This window comes from Trichogramma pretiosum, unplaced genomic scaffold, assembly GCF_000599845.2.
Source record: "Trichogramma pretiosum strain Unisexual culture from Peru unplaced genomic scaffold, Tpre_2.0 scaffold83, whole genome shotgun sequence".
NCBI classification, from domain to species: Eukaryota; Metazoa; Arthropoda; class Insecta; order Hymenoptera; family Trichogrammatidae; genus Trichogramma; species Trichogramma pretiosum.
This window is the reverse complement of record NW_019641663.1, coordinates 562,145-581,908: the sequence shown is the minus strand read 5'-3', so window position 1 is coordinate 581,908 and position 19,764 is coordinate 562,145. Positions and strand designations below refer to the sequence as shown.

Here is a 19,764-nt window from a genome sequence, read left to right as displayed (position 1 = left end):
CTTACTTCATTGCTTACCGGTATACACATAATGCGAAAATTTAATCTCATTCTACATTCACTCCTTACACTTTAATTTAAATCTTGTGTTTTTTCTTATTTTTCATTTAAAATTCTAAGAAGAAGCTGTCTTGTAAAGAGAGAGAGAGAGAGAGAGAGAGAGAGAGAGGAAAAAAAAACTGTTACTGTCCACAATACAAATAAAACTGTTGCTATCGATTAACAAGATTTTATTATTTAGGCATACTTTTGAGATCTTTTTTTATAAACTAATAAGGTTAAAGTCCATGCTACAGAACAACACTTTAAGAGTTTATAGCTCAATTTTTATTGAAAATACTAAACAATGAACTTGTAAAAAGCATTTGTAGCATACACCTAAAAAACTCGGTGTGCACGATTAACTTACGATAGGATTAACTGGAACCAATAAATCGAATTTTTGTACGAGTTTAAACGATTCCGAAGGTAGTGATAAATTTTTCAATAATTTTCATTTTACAAAATTTTGTATCAACTTGAAGTAAAAAATTGGAAAAAAATCGAAATAGTAGGTTTTTTTTCGAAAAAGTATTAATAAAAATGAACATTTTGAAAAAAAGGAAATATCTGTAAGTCAGTACGTAGTGAGATGTTGTTGAAAAAAGTATGTAAAACTCCACAACGATCGATTCAGTAATTTCAGTGCGATGATGTATACTGACTCAATAAAAATTACAATTGTTCAGGAAACGTGAATTTTATCATATCTTTTAGCTCTTGTATGATTGGACCATAAAATCAAGGCGCATATTGTAGAATATATAGAGCTTGTTTTTGCTCTTGAATTCGTAATAACTTATCAAAGTTAAAATTGATAAATTTAATTCCATTTTTAATCGACAAATTAAAAATAATTCGGTCCTGCTTGTGTCGTAAATGATCAAATAAGTAGCAGTTTTACGTTTGTGCCAAAAACGATACGATACTTGAAAATCGTGTTCAGTAAAAGATATATTCAAGTGAAAAATATGATTCGATTTTGTCAAAACGTCGAATATCGTTTTGTTTCGTGCGTTACATGTTTACATTTGTTGCTTATACTAGGCGCGTCTAAAGCTCTACTTGTCTTAAGAGGTGAGGACTGCGCGTACTTTCCAGTCGTTCAATTTAGTACACATTTTGTCGCCACAGCGTTAAAATCAATCAATTATATTGCCACGACTACGTCGAGTTATTCTCGTGAAAAAAAGTAAAAAATATTTCATACTTGCGCGTTGTTACAAAATGTTGTCTAATTACGACGACGAAAAGCGACAAGAACTCGATCGCCTCAACCAAAAAAAGGTAAAAAGATTGAAGAAAACCGTCGCAAATATTAAATGGAAGCGCAAGAATGATCGACACGATTTTTATCGTAGACTTTGCCCTTTTATCAGTGATTGGGAGAGTCCATTTCCGAATCTCCGGGACATTTTTAATCATGATCAAATCGAGTGGCTTTTCATGGAAGATGTGAATAAGAGCAATGTATCCGACCCCGATTACGAAAATGTCACCTTCGTCGACTTTGCCATAAAGGCCGGCTACATAGACGAGTTCGTCGTAATAAAAAGCGGCAAGCCGGTACTTCGTCGCGTCACGCCGATCCATCACGCGGGAAGAAATCCCAAGTGTTCTCGAGAAGTCGTCGACAGTCTGTTCAGAATTTACAACAAGTTTGACAGGAACTACATCGACGAGGAGTTCGGCCTCACTCATTTTCAAGTGGCCTGTATGTTCGGCTGCGTCGAGGCCGTCGAGAAATTCCTCGAGCTCGGACAGGATCCCAATCAGTACCCGATGGCAAAACCTGACCCAGCGAAGTCGATCGATCCGCCGCTGCACTTGGCTCTCGAGCGCAAACACGCCAAGATCGTCGAGCTGCTGATGAAAAAAGGAGCCGACCCGAGTCTGGTTAACGTAAACGGAATGACGCCTGTGCACGTAGTGTGCCAGAAAGCCGATGAAGACGATGACGACCTTCTGGAACTATTCTTCAAAGTATGTGACCAAAACCATCGAGAGGTACAGATCGATGCTCGGGACAAATTAGGTAACACGCCGCTGCACTTGGCTCTGATCAAAGGCAAAAAGAAAGTAGCCGAATTACTGCTGCGGAAAGGTGCCAATGCAAATTTAGCCACCAAGAATGGATACACTCCTCTACACTTGATTGGCAAGTATACCTACGACGATGACTTGCCAGAGATGTTCTTCAAAGTCTGCGACGAACAACAGCTGAAGGTTCGAGTCGACGCCCGGGACAAGTCGGGCAATACACCATTGCACTTGGCTCTGGTCAATGGTCATGTCAAGATGGTCGAGCGGCTGCTGAGACACGGCGCCAGTCCGAACTTAGCCACCAAGGATGGATACACCCCTCTGTTCTTGATTTTTCAGATGAATCGGCATCAGCACGTCAGCTTTCTGGACTGCTATAAAAAAGAAATGGCCGAATCGCTGCTGAGACACGGCGCGAATCCTTACGCGATAGACAAGGATGGATCGACTCTTTTGCACACTCTTAGCCAAAGAAGCAGCGATAATCATTTGGTGAAGATGTTTTTTGAGATCTGCGACGAGGTCGGTCGGCCGTTGCGGGTCGATGCTCGGGACGAACGCGGCGACTCCCTGTTGCACGCCGCTACGCGCCACCATAACGAAAAATTGTCCGAATTACTTCTGAGCATAGGTGCCGATCCGAACTCGCGTAACAAGAATCGAGAGACTGCTCTGCATATCATTTGCCAAAGAAGAAAATATTATTCAGCGAAGACGTTCTTCAAGATCTGCGACGAGCTACACAAGTCGGTCGACGTCGATGCTCGGGACATATCGTACCGGACGCCGCTGAGCCTGGCTCTGACGAACCGAGACGAGAGGCTGGTTGAATTGCTGTTGAAACGGGGCGCCTGTCCAAATACAGCCGACGACGAAGGATCGACCGTTCTGCACCTGTTCTGCCAGAGAGAATACCACGTCGAAATGGCGAGGCTGTTCTTCAAGATCTGCGACGAGCTAAATCTGGAGCTCCACGTCGATGCTCGAGACAAATCGCACCAGACGCCGCTGAGCCTGGCTCTGGAGCACGCGGACGAATATCTGATGGAATCGCTGCTGAGAAGAGGGGCCGATCCAAATCTAGCTAACGAGGAGGGATCGACCGCTCTGCACTTTATCTGCCGCGAAAAACGCGACAAGAAAATGGCGGAGCCATTTTTCGAGATCTGCGACGAGCTGAATCTGAAACTCGACGTCGATGCTCGAGACGGATCGGGCCGGACACCGCTGCACCTGGCCATCGAGCACGACGGCTGGCTTGTTGAATCACTGTTGAGAAGGGGTGGCGATCCGAATGCAGCCGACGGCGCGGGTTCGACCGTTCTGCAGTTCATCCGTGGGGGAAAATGCTGGCCGAGTATAGCGAAGCTATTTTTCAAGATCTGCGACGAGTTAAATTTGAAGGTGGACGTCGACGATCGAGACGGACGCCGGGCACCAATGTGTCCGGCTCTGTTGTGCGGAAACGCGGAGCTGGTCGAATTGCTGCTAAGAAGAGGAGGGGCCGATCCGAACGCCACCGACAAGGATGGATCGACGCTATTGCACGTTCTCAGCCGAGATATCAGCGATAGCGATATTTATTCGGCGAAGATATTTTTTGCGATCTGCGACAAGGTCGGTCGTCCGTTGCAGGTCGACGTCCAGGACAAGAGGGGCAATACGCCGTTGCACTTGGCTCTGATGCACGGAAACGGGTGGCTGGTCGAAGTACTGCTGAGAAGAGATGCCGATCCGAATGCAGCCGACGATTACGGATCGACGCCTCTGCATATCATTTGCCAGGGAGAAAAAGATCATCAATCAGCAGAGATGTTTTTTGAGATCTGCGACGAGCTACACAAGTCGGTCGACGTCGATGCTCGGGACATATCGTACCGGACGCCACTGAGCCTGACTCTTATGTACGGAGACGAGAAGCTGGTCGAATTGCTATTGAAACGGGGCGCCTGTCCAAATACAGCCGACGACGACGGATCTACTATTCTGCACCTGATCTGCCAGAGAAAATACGACGTAGAAATGACGAAGCTGTTGTTCGGCATCGCCGACGAAAAAAATCGGCTGGTGCAGGTCGATCGCGAGGACAAGTGGGGCCGTACACCGCTGCAATACGCCGTGGCGAATCTCCACGTGGTGATGATCGCGATTCTGCTCGATCGTGGCGCCGATCTGCCCAACTTCGTTTTTCCCAGCGCGGACGAGTTCGAGCGGTACTTCGAAGGTGACACATGGACGCAGAACAGAGATATCGAGTTCGAGGTGTTGATGCCGCTGATCTTGGAGTCGCTGGAGAAACGAGGCTACCGGCTGGACCGACGCGGCGCCTCTACGATAATCCAAATTTTGGCGTACATGTCGGTGCACGCCGAAAAGTATTGGAACCTCGTCGATTACCCCGCGATCGAAGAATCATCTCGCGCTGCTGATAAGCGCGACAAGAAATACCCGCCGCCACTCAAGAGTCTTCATACTCAAGAAGAATGCGGGTTGCCAAATCCGAACACCGAAGAATGGAGAAATCCGGTTCCGTCATCCAGCCCGAACTTTTACGAGACAACGAACACGGAGAGAAGGCGTCTTCATACTCAAGAGGAATGGAACCGCGGGATGGAATGCGGGTTGCCAAATCCGTTCACCGAAAAATGGAGAAATCCGGGTTCTTGTTCGAGACCGGACTCGTACGCGACAACGCACACGAAGAGAAGGCGTGACCACACTCAAGATGCGATGATTCGGGACCCCTGGACCGTCTACGGGCCGCCAAATCTGTACAGCGAAGAGTGGATAAATCCGGTTCCCTGGAACTTCTACGGGCCGCCGCATCTGTGCACTCGAAGCGAGGATAATCCGGAACCCTGGAACTTCTACGAGCCGCCAGCTCGGACGAGCCGCTTCGTGTATCGTCCGGAGGAGCTCAGCCGTTCGGAATCGCCTGACGAAGCCCGGCCCAACGACCCGGAATCGGACAGCGAAGAATTGGCCGACTACGAGGAGTATCGGGCCGTCGTCGCGGAGCTCGCGGCGAAACGCCACCCGCACGAGGCGCCCAGGTGGCGAGGATTTCTCCTGCGTTGGGCCGCTAAATCCTTGGCGGAGCTGACGTCGCGACTGCCCGAGTCCTGCTGCGAGGGGATCGTCGAGCGACTGACCAACGTCGACCTGCTGAACGCGTGCGTGGCCGCGAGATTCGCCGAGTGGAGAGCGGACGCGCGGACACGCGATCGATACGCCTTTCGTCGCTTGTCGCTCTCGAGAAGGTATATATTTTCTATTATCTGATAAAATTCATTTCGAGATTATCCGCTCGTGACCTTTCTGTGGTTAATTTTTTGTACAGGCAATATTGGCAGGGTGGAAGCGACCCCGAGGACGTCAGGTATCCACCGCCGTGGCGCCCAGAAGCTTATAACCGTTTTTATGGAAATGAAATAAGTTTCGCTTCGATAAAATAACACCTTTCGATACAGATATAAGTTAAGTGATGCCACACAGTGCTATAAAGTTCATAAGGAGAAAGTAAGACGATATCGTTTAAACTCGCTGTATTGTTTGTTTACATTTTATCGATCGCCGACTTGTAAAGTCCGACGTGAATGGAATTTTTGAAAATAAATCGTTCGTTGAATTGTATGTTTATAAAATTGAAACAATCGACTGGATAATTAATTAAAAACCAAAGACTCTCCTTTCCTCGAAAATACAAAAAATAATAATAATAATAAAATTGAAAAATTAGTTGATCCAAAAGTCGTACTGCACTCTCGCACGAGTAGATAGAAGCACCGCAGTGGCAACGGCTTTTTTGGAGTCTGCGCCCTGCACTCGTGTGCATCTCTCTCTCTACATATATATATATATATATCTAAGTATATATCTCCACTGCTGCTGCTATACACACGCCGCAGCAGCCACCCACCCAGCTCGAGCATCCTCACCTTCTCTCGGATCGTGACAGTAGCGACTCGGATGTCGCTGGATTCTGTTCTGCGCTGCCTCGCGGTCACTCGCGACATTTCTCTCGAACGAAACAAAAAAAAGGCATCCGCCGTCGTGTGTCGTGTAATCGTCGAGGATGCGCATATTACGCGACGTAACGTAAACCAAGTGGGGTGATCGGTACTATGTAATATCGATATATCGTGTACACGAGTGAATTTCGCGTGCGATATAATAATGCGCTGCAGCTGCAGCTGCTGCTGGACGAATCGGCCATGGGCGGCATGAATGGGATCGGGAGCTGGTGCGGCGCTACGGCGATTATCGTAGCGGGGCTCGTCTCGTTGCTGCTGATCAATGGCAAGTATATAATATATTTATAATCAAAAGCGTTACGTCCGCTTCGAGATACGCTCGTGAATTACGAAACTTGGTTGTGTTTTTGCATCGGATGTAATTGGTGCATCGTCGCGAACGATTCTATTTTGAAAGCTACTATTTACATATAAAACTGCGCGAGCTGCACTCGTCGCACTCGTCTTAATCGAGTTTACGACTTTGCAAAAGCTTAATCCTGTAGGAGTGTTATTCTTGTCCCCTCGCTGCGATATCCGTTCTATTATACGAGATCGCGATAATGCGGAAAGTTTGTGTAAAGATAAACTTTTCCAACTGTGTGCTACAAGCTGTACTTAATAATCAAAGATCGCGATCGTCGTCCGTTCCCTTGTAATATCGTGTATAAAATCTCGGGTCGACTGTACATCCACGAGAGCCGAGCGAATATTACACAGTCGATTCGCAACGCCCGCCGCGTGTACACGATTCGCACTTTTTAATTATGCCTCCATTCACGCGATGTATATACGGGCCGTGTCGCGCACGTGATTAATGAGATACATTCATGCAGTCGAGAATGGTTCATCATAGAGAGGCAAGCAGATTTCTCTCTCTCTCCCTCTGAAGGAGTCTTTGATTGCTGTACGTAAGGATCGACGACACACCCCGTGTCCGATGAAAAAGAGAGAGAGAAAAAAATATTCGAGAATATATCCTTTCTCTGTATCGCTTTGAAAATTTTCTGCCTCGCTCGGCAGATTCGAGGGCAGGAGCGAAGGCAAATCTCTGCGAGTCGAGGGTGACATTTTTCTCTCTCTCACGCCCAATTTGATGAAAAGAAAATCTACGTCATTAGATTTCTCGAAGGGGGTCGTAAAGGAGAGATAATTTATTTCTCGTTGCTTTGATTTTCACGGTTGTTAATTCCTTTTGGATGAATCGATCGAGTAATTTAAGATTTCAATATTCGTGCACGCGCTTTTTTTTCAGAAAGGAAATTTATTTAGTTTTCTCCTTTTTGCGTTCGGAGCACTGAAAATTCGTTTTATGAGATTCGAATTTTCATGCAAAAAAATAAATACACGCACGTGTTTGACTGCTGCGTTACCAATACAGGTGTTTTTTTCAAACATACATGTATCTACATTATAAACTCGCACACCGAGAACAGCAAGTGTTTGGTCGTTCTCAATTTCGTTAAACGTCCACCCTATTCTTTCGTTCTATTCGCCCTCTGTGTAATACGCGTTACGATCCGATTGGAATTTAGTTACATCAAGTATCACTACTTATACTACTCCTACGTTCCTCTCCTTGTTTTTTTTATTTTGACTCAACCTCTCACGCATAATGTCATTCTGGATTTATTTTACTTTTATTATTTTTGCCGCTGCTCTCTCTCTCTTTCCTTTCTTTTATGCTCATTGTTGTACTACGCGTGGTACAACGTTTTTACGACGGGCAAGATTACATGCCTTTCTCTCTCTCTCTCGCTCGCTCTTGTTTGCAATAAAATTTCGAATGCAAAATGATAAAAAGATGAGAGAAAAAACTAGGCTCTCGCGCAAAAAACTTTCATCCGAAACGGATGATAAAAAAATAAAGTACTTCTTAATATTTTTTCGCGTGTGTGAGTGCGCGTCTCATAAATTCTTGACCCTAAGCTAGCTCTGCGCAGATCGAGCATCTTCAACCCCTCTGCTATCTCTCTCTCTCTCTTCCCCCCTACTATTTTTGGTTTTGGCATTAAGAGTCTCTCTCTCTTTCCGTTTCTTTTCTTTTATCACACGGCTGGCTCGCGAACGCTCTACACTCGCGCGAGTTCGCAACGTTATATATACGATATATATACGTATAAGCGAGCTATATAGGGCCATATACCATACAGCAGCAGCAGCACGAGGAGGACGCGCGAGATTCGGTGCGCAAGGTACACTTGAAAATTTATGCAACTTTACGAAAGAAAGTTACATTTTTGTTAGTCGTCGACGGTGATAAAACTTTATTACTTCGTTCTTCTTCCTCTATCCTCTTTTTTTTCTCTCTCTCTCTCTCTCTCTCTCGTTCCTCCTTCATCTTTTCGCACTCCACTTGCTCTCGCCCAGCGCGCTTGCTTTCCTCCTCTCTCTCTCTCCATAGGGACAAAATAAAAATGTCGACTTTCGAGTTTTTACGGTAGTTTACGTATTATATTATTTTATTATTATTATTTTTTTTTGTAGTCGTCGTCGTCGTCACCTGCGCGTGGAAAAACAACAACAACGAGCGAGCGAGCGAGCGTCGAGTCTCTCTCTCTCGTAAATCACCGCGGTTACCTCTACCTACGCTTAAAGCTTAGACTTGATTAATAATGCTGTGCTGCGCATCCCCGAGCTTTCGCCTGCTGCTGCTGCCTTGGCAGGCGCTCGACTTATAATAGTAATTCAAAACTTCAGAAGCAAAATATAATTCGCGATTTAAAGCGTCGTCAGCGCCTGTATTATTTACCGTCGCGATGCGAATCTTTCGCGTGTAGTATAGTGGCTGTATATAACCGTCGTTTTTATCTAGAGGATGGAAAAGCGTACAGCCGATAAATACCGGGGCCGAATATAAGCTCGCGCGCACGAGAGCAGGTGCTGCTGCTGCGGTGGTGGTGGTGGTATCGATATCCCCTCGTGGGAAATGTCTTCGTCGCTGATCGTCTTTTGACGCGCGTCGCTGCGAAGCTGTATACAGTGTACATAGCCGATAAGCGGGGGATGTTCCTCGAAGAAGAAGAAGAAGGCGTAAATGAGAGAGTTCGGCATATTTATCTATACGCGTACACGTGTGTTCCGAGAGATTACGACGTGCACGCCGTGACCGATTTTCCGTCGAATGAACCAAGAATATGGATATTTCGATATCACACGTGTTTTTCCTTCTTTCGAATATTCAATTTGACAGGGAGAGAGAATCGACCACGCGTATAAATACAGCGCTGATGAGAAAAGTTTTATTTTCGTGAATCGAGCGCGCAAAATTTCGCGCGCGCTGGGCAATCCCGGATTAGAGAATCGCGCAGAATATACATAATATCGCCGTAGCAGCCAGCAGCAGCAGCAGTTTCAAGAGGCATTACATTTTAATTTCAAATTTCAGCGAATGTAAAATAAAAGTTCATAAAAAATATAAAGAGAGAATCGCCGATATAAATGCGTATATTCAGAGCACTGCTGCTGCACTACTGTAGCAGCAGCGGACCAGCCCCGCAGCTAGCGAGCGAGTTTCGCTCGTCATGCAGTTTTACGTCGCTTTTCGAGTAGTGGAGCTTTAAAATAAGTTAACTCTCTCTTTCTCTCTCGTTGCGTATAATACTCGGGCAAAATTTTCAAAACTAATTTGTTGGGAAAGTTTTCTTGTAAAAAAAAAAGTAACGAGCGAAAAAAATGAAGTAAAAAAGCAACCGAGTACAACGCACGCAGTTCGTATAATGCCGAGTGAAATAACGATTAACCCCGCGAAGGCGTCGATATATGAATTTTCTCGGGGGAGGAAAAAAATCGTCGTGATTGAATTTTCAAATACGTATATATACGAGCTATAGAGAGAGATCGGTCGGTGTTGCGGACGCGTGCGCAAAAAAAAGGGGAAGAGATCCATGCGATCGTTATATTTCCTGGTGCTTCAGCAACTTTCGTTTCGTTAAAAAAAACGCGAACAAAAAAAAAAGAATTTGCAAATCTCCCAGCGAGACAAAATCATCCAATTGCCAGCGTCGCGCGCATTGTAGTAGTAGTCGTCGTTGTCGTCGTCATAGTATAGCAGTATAGTGAGTGAGCTGCAAACGATCAAAAAAACTGCGTCGTCGCTACTTTTTTTTTGCCTCCGCCGTCACTGCTGCCAGACCAGATCGTACGGTACGTATACGACGGAGGAGAAAAGGGCAAAATTAACGACAAGTTTCCTAGGCTCTCTCTCTCGGCTGAAATATATATATAATGTGACAGTTAGATTGCTGTTGGCAACTTGTAACGTATGGCATCAATAGCATCAGCGAAATTACTTTTGTTCGGCGCTACACGCGCCGCCGCCGCCGCCGCGTACTTTGCGGTTTCATACTCGCAGCAGCAGCAGCAGCCTTTTTCTCCGCCACGGAGTATAGAGGGAAAAACCACAATCGATACTTTCGACTGCGCTAAGCTGGATTTTAACTCGTTTATGTGATGAAAATAAAGAATAAAAAAAAAAAGAAAAAAAGTAGAGAGGAAGCACGAGGCGGAGGAAAAAAGGGGGTATAAAACGTGACTTACTTTTCAACTGTGCGAAATAAAGATAATATAAAGCGTTATCTGGGATACCGATACAACGCCACGCGAGAACACACCGTGACGCAGAAAAAAGTGCGTATACAGAAATGAAACGTTACGAAGCTCGCCCTAAATCCCGTAATCACTTCGATCCATCGACTGTACAAAAATTTCATTTTGCTCCCTCCGTACCCCATCCAAAGCGCGCGACGAAACAAGGACAAAGCGAGAGAGGCGAGATAAAAAAAAAAAATCAAAAATAGGAAAAAAAAATGCTCGCGCATCAAGTATTTACGTCGTGGGCGAAGGGGGGTGGTGGTGCAGTACACACAAACGCAACGCGCAACAACATGCCCGCGGGCACGCCACTGGATATAACAAATTGGTTTTAATCATTGAAAGCGTTTGCTCGACTGCTTCAGCGCTCTGACGAGTGCATGTGTGTGAGAGTGTATGACCAATTTACGCTTAAAAACATTTTTTATTTATTACACCGGCGCGTGTATCAATTAGAAACGCGCGCGAAGGAAAAAAATGTACATATATAAACTAAAATTGTCCGAAATCTGTGCGCTCTTTGTTGTTGTTTTGTTATTTTGTTTTTTTTCCGTTCGGCTCATCAAAGCTGCACGCATGCGGTCGAATCGCGCTCGCGTCCGGAACAATATTTTGATTCGATAATTTTTCAAATCTAGTTGCGCGTATACATATTATATACTTTGAAAATCGTAAAATTGGTCGTAGTTGAAAGGAAAAACAATTTTAAGCTCTTCAATTACGCGGATCTACTGTACCGCCGATACGTTTTTTTCCTCCTTTTTTTTTTTAATACAGTCGCCGTTATTTGAAAAAAGCAGCTCGATCGGATGCACAGGCAGGACTCGTGCCGTACACGCGCGAGTGCAGGAAAAAGCGATGAATATTCATAAGCATATTTCGCAATCTCTGCTACACGCGGGAGTCCGGTCTTCTCCACCGGCGAGAGAGACGCTATTAGCTTATGCTACACAGCTTTTGCTCCGTACATAGCGCATTTGTTCCTCTTTTTTTTCCTACGATTCCATCGCGTCTCTCTCTCTGCTTTACTTCTCAACGCTGCGCTGTGAAAAAGCATAAAGAATGATGCATCTCTCTCTCTGTCTTTTTTTTCGCGCTGCGCGCGTTTCGCGAAAGGAATTCTTCGGCAAAATTTTCCAAAGTTCTACTAAGCGTGCAGCAGCAGCAGCAGCACACAAAGTTTGCGTTCGCGCTTTGGCGCTGCTACCGCGTGCTAAACTTCCTTAAATTCTTCAAATCGCAAAGTAAAAAGGCTCGAAACAATGTTTGCGAGTAGCTAGCAGCACGTGCTTTATATATAAAATTCTCGAGTCAAAAATTTGTCCCAGGCGCGTGAGCGCGCGCGTTTAATAAAAAAAAAAAAAAAACAGAGCGAATTTCGTTTGCTATTATTTATTATTTTATGCGTGACACAACAACAGGTGCCACGAGCTTGAAAAATTTGAAAATAATCGCGCCCGAGCGGGTGAGGGTGGGCGACTCGGCCCTGCTCACCTGCAGCTACGACCTCGAGGACGCCCAGCTCTACACGATCAAGTGGTACTTCGAGGACGAGGAATTCTTTCGCTACGTGCCCAAGAAGGATCCGCCCCACGTCACCTTCCCGGTGCGCAGCATACAAGTCAACGTGAGTATTATTACTTGGTATATTTACTTGTATTCTGCTTTACTTGGTCTCGAGCTTTTTTTCTTCGACACACAGAAAAATCCATTTAGGAAAAAATTACTCATTTTATTGTAAAAGTGTGACATCTTTGACTTATAATAATTCTATAAAATGTATCAACTTTATTTGAAACGTAAGGTAAAGCGGGGGAATACGCCATAGCTAAGGAAAAAATTGGAATAAAAAGGAATGAATGTATGAAATCAAATCTTAGGCATTGAGGACTGTAAAAAACACGTTCATGTATTATAAGAAAAACAAAATTATCACTTTATATTGTTATTTTAATAGTTATAACAAATTTAGCAACTTGGTTCAAAAGTGGCGTTTTCCCCAAGCATGCGGGAACAATATACCCTTAATCTGAATACAATGAAAAAAATAAAATACTAATTCATTTTTGTGATCTCCTAGCGTAATACCAAGGCCAAGCTTGCATGATGTATTGTCATTATCTAGATATCGTTAACAATTTCTCTTTAAACATTTCATTGAAAATTAAACGAATGTTTGCACATTGAACTTTACGAAAAATTTTGACGCTTGAAAATCGACTGATAATAGTAGTAAAAAATCAGCTCTTTCGTGTCGATGTAATCGGATTATCATAACGTAAATCCCAATAGGTCACTAATCTAAATTTTCTTTCTTATAACGATAATATAGCACAGTGGCGTCTTCCCCATTTTATCTTATTAAAAATTACAAAAACAATAGTAAATTTACTATAAAATTAGTGCTTCTTCCTATATGGATTTCTCCGTCACTCGTATAACGTATATCGCTCGTCTCTCTTTCCCATTACACACAGGTCTCCGGCTCCAATGCCCAGGACGTGACGCTGCTGGGCCTGAGGCGCGACCACTCGGGCCGCTACAAGTGCGAGGTGTCGGAGGATCAGCCGCGCTACGACACCAAGCTCCAGGAGGCCGACCTGCTGGTGGTCGACGTGCCGGAGCTCGAGCCGAGGATAGCCGTGGACAAGCAGCGCCTGGCGGACGGCGACACGCTCAGGGCCAACTGCACCTCGGGCGCCTCGCGGCCCGCGGCCAACATCACCTGGAACGTCAACGGAAAGCCCGTGAGTGTATATCCTCGAGGATTATTTAGTCCGTCTATATCCGCCGTCATTTCACTGTCTTTTCTTTCGTTTCTTTTGTTGCTCTCTTTTTTTAACGCAGCTCAACGGCAGCCGGATGAAGTTCAGCGTGAGCAGCCACGTCATGCAGATAATCAGCGACGACAGGCAGAGGTCCCGATCGATCCTCCGGCTGGACACGAGCAACTTGTTCCGGGACAATCGAATCCATCTGAGATGCTTCGCCGAGATAAGCCCCGTGTACAAGGGCTCGGCTTCCTTGGAGATCATCCAAGACGGACCGTACGTCGCCTCGCCACACAGTCACCGTGAGTATACGAAAAATCGTTAACGACGTTATTTTTTCTTTGTCTCGCGCGGTCGACGATTCCCTTAGGTCGAATGCAACAATTTTTTTTTTCGGAGTCTTTATACATTGATACATGGAAATTCTCATCAGAAATTGATAAGAGTTACAAAAATCTGAAAAGCCCATAAAATTCCTTAAAAAAAAATGCGATCTAAATAACCTACTATAATGTAGATACTACCGTAAAAAAAGTTGAATAGTGATTTTTCCTTTAACAACAGACTCAAATACAGATTTGTTGATATTCATTTTAAGAAACTACTTAAAATTTAGGACGCGTGATGATTGATGATAAAAAAAATATATTCGTGTTTGAAAATAGCATAGTGGCATAAAAGTGTTTATCTATTTTTTTTATAACAAATAATGAGTTCTAATTTTATACTGTAGCCTTTATTTACGAAATAGATTTGTCATTATTTTAAAAAAATATTAGTGAATAAAAAATATTTTGTAAGCAAAAGAAAAAAAATCTTGCATTTGCGGACTAGGAAAGTATCCTTTTTTGTGTTTTTTAAGTCGCTGAATCAGTGTGCAGGGTCGGTAATTTGTGATTTTCAAATGAGAAGAGGTGAGGGTTATAATATCGAAGACCTGTAACAGCGTCAGAGTATAAAAGCTTTCCAAATACTTAACAAATTTGTTCTTCAAGTTGATGAACTACAACTATGAGTTTTATAAAATTACTCGCTTCATTCTTCGTATTTATGATCTTTGATATTTTCATGAACTGCGGCAATGTGTCGATTCAAGCACTTTCTTTCGCCAAAGGCTTTCCCACATTCCTCACACATGTGTTTTTTGAGTTTCAAATGAACTACGTCGATGTGTGTCATAAGATTACACTTATGTCCAAAAGACTTTTCACATTCTTCACATTTGTGATCTTTGATTTTTTCGTGGATTGTATCAATGTGTCGATTCAAGCACTTTCTTTCACCAAAGGCTTTCCCACATTCCTCACACATGTGTTCTTTAAGTTTCAAATGAATGGCATCTATGTGCTTCAAAAGACCACTCTTTTGTCCAAACGACTTGCTACACTCGAAACATTTGTGTTCTTTAAGTTTCAAATGAACTGCATCGATATGACTCATCAGATGACTATTTTGTCCAAACGATTTGCCGCACTCTCCGCAATTGTGATCTTTGATTTTTAAATGAACTTGATCTATATGCTTCATCAGATCACTTTTCCCTCCAAAAGATTTGCCACACTCTTCGCATTTGTGGTCCTTCATTTTTTCATGAACTGTTGCAATGTGCTCAGCCAAGCTTCTCTTATAACCAAAAACTTTTCCACACTTTTCGCACATATATTCTTTTATGATTCTTAAATGGACTCTATCTATGTGACTCATCAAACAACTTCGTTGTGAAAAAAGCGCGCCACACTTCTCGCATTCGTGTTCTTTGAGTTCCAGATGAGCTCTTTTAATGTGTCTGATCAGAGTACCTTTATGTCCAAAAAGCTTGTCACATTCTTCGCACTTATTTTTTTTGATTTTTAAATGAACTCGATCTATGTGCTCCATCAAAGTACTGTTCCGAGCAAAACAATTGCCACACTCTTCGCATTTGTGGTCCTTGATTTTTTCATGTACTGCGGCAATGTGTCGGTTCAAGATACTTTTGCGTCCAAAAACCTTCCCACACACGTGACATGTGTAATTTTGGATTTTTGGATGGACATTCAGAGCGTGATCATTCAAATGTTCTTTCGTGACAAAAGACTGTTCGCAATCGTTGCAAACAAATTTTCTTTGTTTCAAGTGAACACCATCCGCGTGATTCTCCAATTTTTTTTTAGTTAGGAAAATCTTGCCACAATCATCACATCCGTGTCTATGTTCTTCCGAAGCTGACATTGTAAAATCTCTTGACCTTTCAATTTAAAATTATTTACCATCTAACTACTGATACTACTGTATCTCAACTGTTCTAATTCCAGATCTCATGTATACTTTTAGATTCGGCAGTTGAAATTTTGTTTACATCGCATTACATATACTCGACATTTATAAAGTGGAAATAAAACAACGTTTATAAGATATACCTGACGAAATAAATTTGAATTTATTAAATTCATCAATAAATATTTAGAATTAATTAATATATTTCAGGAATTTCACACAATGCATTGAAGATTGAACAATTCAACCGAAAGAAACAAGACTTTCAATCTTACGTTTTTTGATCTTTTCAAAAAAAATAATCACCACATCTTTTGTAATATGTTGTCATGTCGAGACTACCACAAACGAAAATAATTAAATTTTCATTAAATTTAGTATTTTTTAGTAAAACAAAATCAAACAAAAAAATTTTTTTACAATAACAACAATTAGATCATATTTAATACCATATTAAATTCCATCCCCTCATATGGACATGATACAATAGTTAATGTATGAATTCTGCTTTTTTGAGTTTTTATCAAATGTTTTTGCAATAAATCCCACTCGATTTCTTTAACATTCAAACTGAGGTATTTTAGGTTTTTTGCGATCTCCAGCCAAGCGAATAAAAAATGTTCTTCTAATCCATAACATTGTAAAAAATCAAGTTCTTCTAAATTGGGGAAAAACTTCAGTGTACTCCCTGTCCAATTGGGTGCGCGAGCTAAACTCAGGCCTTTCAATTGACGTAGCTCGGATAAACGACCAATTTGAGCGTCGGTTATCCTTGTGTAAGCCAATCGTATTGACTGCAACGAAGAATAATTTTTTAATATAAAATCCAAATTTTCATTTGTCAAGAGACCACCCTGGAGAAACAAGTGCTTTAATTTTGGATTGATCGGTAAAAAACTGTAATCGACACTACTTTCTAGTAAGGTAAGGTTTAGATTCACTGCAGTGGTATCAAGGCGTGTTTTATTTTCAAACTTAAAATTCAATCCGTACAAAACCAAATTATCGAGTTTTTGAAAATGGTTCAAATGCTGAAAAAAATAATATGATTAGAAAATTGTGTGGTAGTAGTTACATTTAGATTTCAAGGGAAGCAATTACAAATAAGAAAAAATACAATAACACAATGTGAGATGTTCACGAACTCAGATGTACCCACATTTTTTTTAGATGTTTATATTTATTAGAAATTTATGTACGTATCATATCACTCATTTTTGAACATTCAAAATTCAGTGTCGAACAGAAATAAAAATTCTTAGAAAATGTATAATAGATGATCTTAAAAATGTTGAAAAAGAGTCCCGTACTCTTTACGAGAAAAAATTCAAAGAATAAAAAATAGTTAAAATTAATTAGAGTTTTTTTTTGAGATAAAAAATCGCGAAGAATATTTTTAAATCAGTAAATAATTTTTAAAAATACAGATCAAAGAAAACCTTAAATTACATCATACCGATTAATAATTGTATGTGCTTACCTTGAATACTAATTCAGCAGATATTGGTTTAGAGACACTATCCAGAATGTTTATTCTTAAAATCCTCAACGTTTTTGGTAAGGATTTCAAAGTTGACAATAAAAATGATTGCTGTTCGTCAGTCCTTATGTAACAATTGAATTCTTTCAAATTATCAGCATCTTGTAGCAAAGTGTTGAAATCTGCAGAGATTTTTATGCGAAGGAATGAATCGATAGTGATCACCTCTAAATTATGGATGTTGGCTTTCAGAAATTTTTGGACCAAGTTTCGCGAAACTCGAACATTCCACGTAAAACTTCTTAACATGTTTGTTTCGGATTCACTCAGCACTTCAAGAATCTGATGAATCAATTTTACGAAATCTCTTTTGAGTACCGAGGGTAAATGCCTTTTGTAAGCTATCGTAATATGAGATATACACTTCAAATAGGGAAATATTTTTTTCACGTCATCTATAGTTTTTTGTTCTTTCATGAAGGCATAAAATTCGCTTGCCGAAACATTTTTCCATGCTTCGAATGAAAGTTGTTTCCATTTGCGACAAACTAAAGAAACATAAATATTATTGTTATCATCATCACAGTTATCTATCATACGTATTATTATTGATAAAAATAGAATGATTATTCAATTAATAGAGAAAGAGTCTTCAAACAGTCAAAGCATCTAAACATATACTCCCATAAACTGGAGCCTATAAACACAAAGACAAATTAAAATTATAAAACTTTATGTCTGCAGTGAAAACGAAAAATGGAGTTACTTGTTTATTTAAACCCAGCAAAAAATTATTTGAACCTGAGTACTCGAAAAATTGAAAAAAATATCCAATTAATTTAGATAGATATTTCTTGTAAACAAGCATGACTTCTGGACTTACATAGTTATAGAAACTAAAATTGAATATTGAATTACAATACACTAAAATAAAAAGAGTGTTTTATGTAAATTGATTGATTACCTTTTGCTATATTTATGAGATCACTTGGTTTCAAATAACTCCATATATGTAATAAGGAATATTCATCTAATTCATTAATGGTACAATTACTTTTACTTTTGATATGCTCCATACTTCTTGTTACTTTTTATTCAACACCTAACACTGTATTTACTGTAATTAAAATAGAAAAAATCCAGAAATAACCGATTCTTACGAACGCATCCGACTATGTCAAGATGAAAAACGTAACGTACGAGTATCGGTCGAATTTTCTCTGACGCGTAAACACGTGCGTATTTTTCAGAAAGTGAAAGTAAATTTTAATACTAACCAGCTGATATCCCGGTAAGCTGGGGACTCGTGTTGTCCGAAACAATAACATAACTTTGAACGTGATCAATTACTTTGAAATTATTCTGACAAGTACAAAAAATAAAAATTTCACGTATCGGTAAGCCTGGAATTCGGAAATTATTATATATTTTTTTAAACAAAGCAGAAGAGTTTCTTGAAAATTAGCAATATGATCGGTCTACTGAGTAAATTTTCATTCGAATTATAGTTTCTAACAAATAAGCACAACAATTTTTAATTTTCTTTATCGAAAAATATTCGATATAGAAACAGCGGAAAATCTGCGCTTTCTCGCGCGCGTATACAACTTTGAAAATCATCCGCGTTCGTTGCAATTACACGATGCACAGCAGCGCCAGCTATATATATATATACGATAAACATATATAATGATTTATATAGAGATCCACCAAGCCCCGGAGTACACACTCAACATAAATAAGCAATCACCGCGGCGTATGTGTGTGTGTGTGTAGCCTCACTGCTGCAGACGATTTATGTGTATCTATTGCCGCGCGGCAGTAGTAGTAGTAGTTCTGCACAAGTACTCGAGGGACGAAAGTAGAGACGCTTTGTGGAATCACGCCGTTTCGCGACTGAGCTCCAACTCTCTCTCTCTCTTTGGCAGCTTTCTATACGTATATACATCGCGTCTATGCATTTGATGGGCGATTTCTAGGGCGCCAAGTATCCCATAAAGTCCCTAACAGGTCTCGAGGCATATAAATGTACAGAGACCCGAGTACCCTCGAATTGCGCGCACATACGTACGCGCGTTTTATGCGTTTGCCTATATATAAATACAAGCGTATACCTCGAGTCGATCCAACGAGGAATGATAATTGCGTAAATTGCTCATTTTCTCTTTTTCAACGCACACTTAATCCCCTATTATTATATAGCCCGTAGTATATCGTACTTGGTTAAGGTACATTAAAAAAGCCGCACGATCTGATCATTGTTTTCTCCTTTTTGCTTCGTGTGTTCGCAGAAACCAACGGCACTGCTGCTGCTTTATCGATCTCGACCACATTGCTGAGCTTCATCCTTTTTGGAATAGTCACGCCGTTCGCGAGATGATTATCAACGAGGGACGGAGGACATCGACGATGGCAAAAGTAAAAAAAAAAACAGAGAAAGAAATGAACATGAATCAAAGAACAAACGTCCAAACAAAAGAAAAAAAAAACCTAGTTATATCTAGGGCTTCCATTTGTTGTGTTTTTGCTGAAGTAGCCGAAGCTGCGTAATACGAGGGTATTAAAACCCA

At 41.5% G+C, this 19,764-nt stretch overlaps 3 protein-coding genes across 5 annotated transcripts; 2 read left to right on the top strand and 1 right to left on the bottom strand.

The window, feature by feature from the left end:
• The first annotated feature begins 1,138 nt into the window (after window positions 1–1,138).
• LOC106654623 (ankyrin-1-like) lies at window positions 1,139–5,731 on the top strand. 3 transcript variants are annotated; one of them, XM_023460226.1, is made up of 3 exons: window positions 1,139–1,325; window positions 1,400–5,341; window positions 5,422–5,731. In XM_023460226.1, exons 2-3 carry the CDS (start codon window positions 1,485–1,487, stop codon window positions 5,534–5,536), a joined length of 3,972 nt encoding a protein of 1,323 aa, XP_023315994.1. In that variant the 5' UTR covers window positions 1,139–1,325; window positions 1,400–1,484; the 3' UTR covers window positions 5,537–5,731. The 3 variants fall into 3 exon arrangements, with proteins under 3 accessions (XP_023315994.1, XP_023315993.1, XP_014230052.2); XM_023460225.1 differs by having other exon boundaries at window positions 1,140–4,534; window positions 4,658–5,341; XM_014374566.2 differs by having other exon boundaries at window positions 1,140–5,341.
• A 320-nt stretch (window positions 5,732–6,051) lies between these two features.
• LOC106654959 lies at window positions 6,052–19,625 on the top strand. The gene is made up of 5 exons (XM_014375129.2): window positions 6,052–6,380; window positions 12,109–12,314; window positions 13,165–13,434; window positions 13,535–13,760; window positions 19,486–19,625. Exons 1-5 carry the CDS (start codon window positions 6,296–6,298, stop codon window positions 19,572–19,574), a joined length of 876 nt encoding a protein of 291 aa, XP_014230615.1. The 5' UTR covers window positions 6,052–6,295; the 3' UTR covers window positions 19,575–19,625.
• On the bottom strand, window positions 14,176–18,534 carry LOC111693954. The gene is made up of 3 exons (XM_023460227.1): window positions 18,159–18,534; window positions 17,195–17,742; window positions 14,176–16,745 (listed from the first exon to the last, which is right to left on the bottom strand). The coding sequence occupies exons 1-3, from the start codon at window positions 18,268–18,270 to the stop codon at window positions 16,146–16,148; spliced, it is 1,260 nt and encodes a 419-aa protein (XP_023315995.1). The 5' UTR covers window positions 18,271–18,534; the 3' UTR covers window positions 14,176–16,145.
• Window positions 19,626–19,764: the final 139 nt, after the last annotated feature.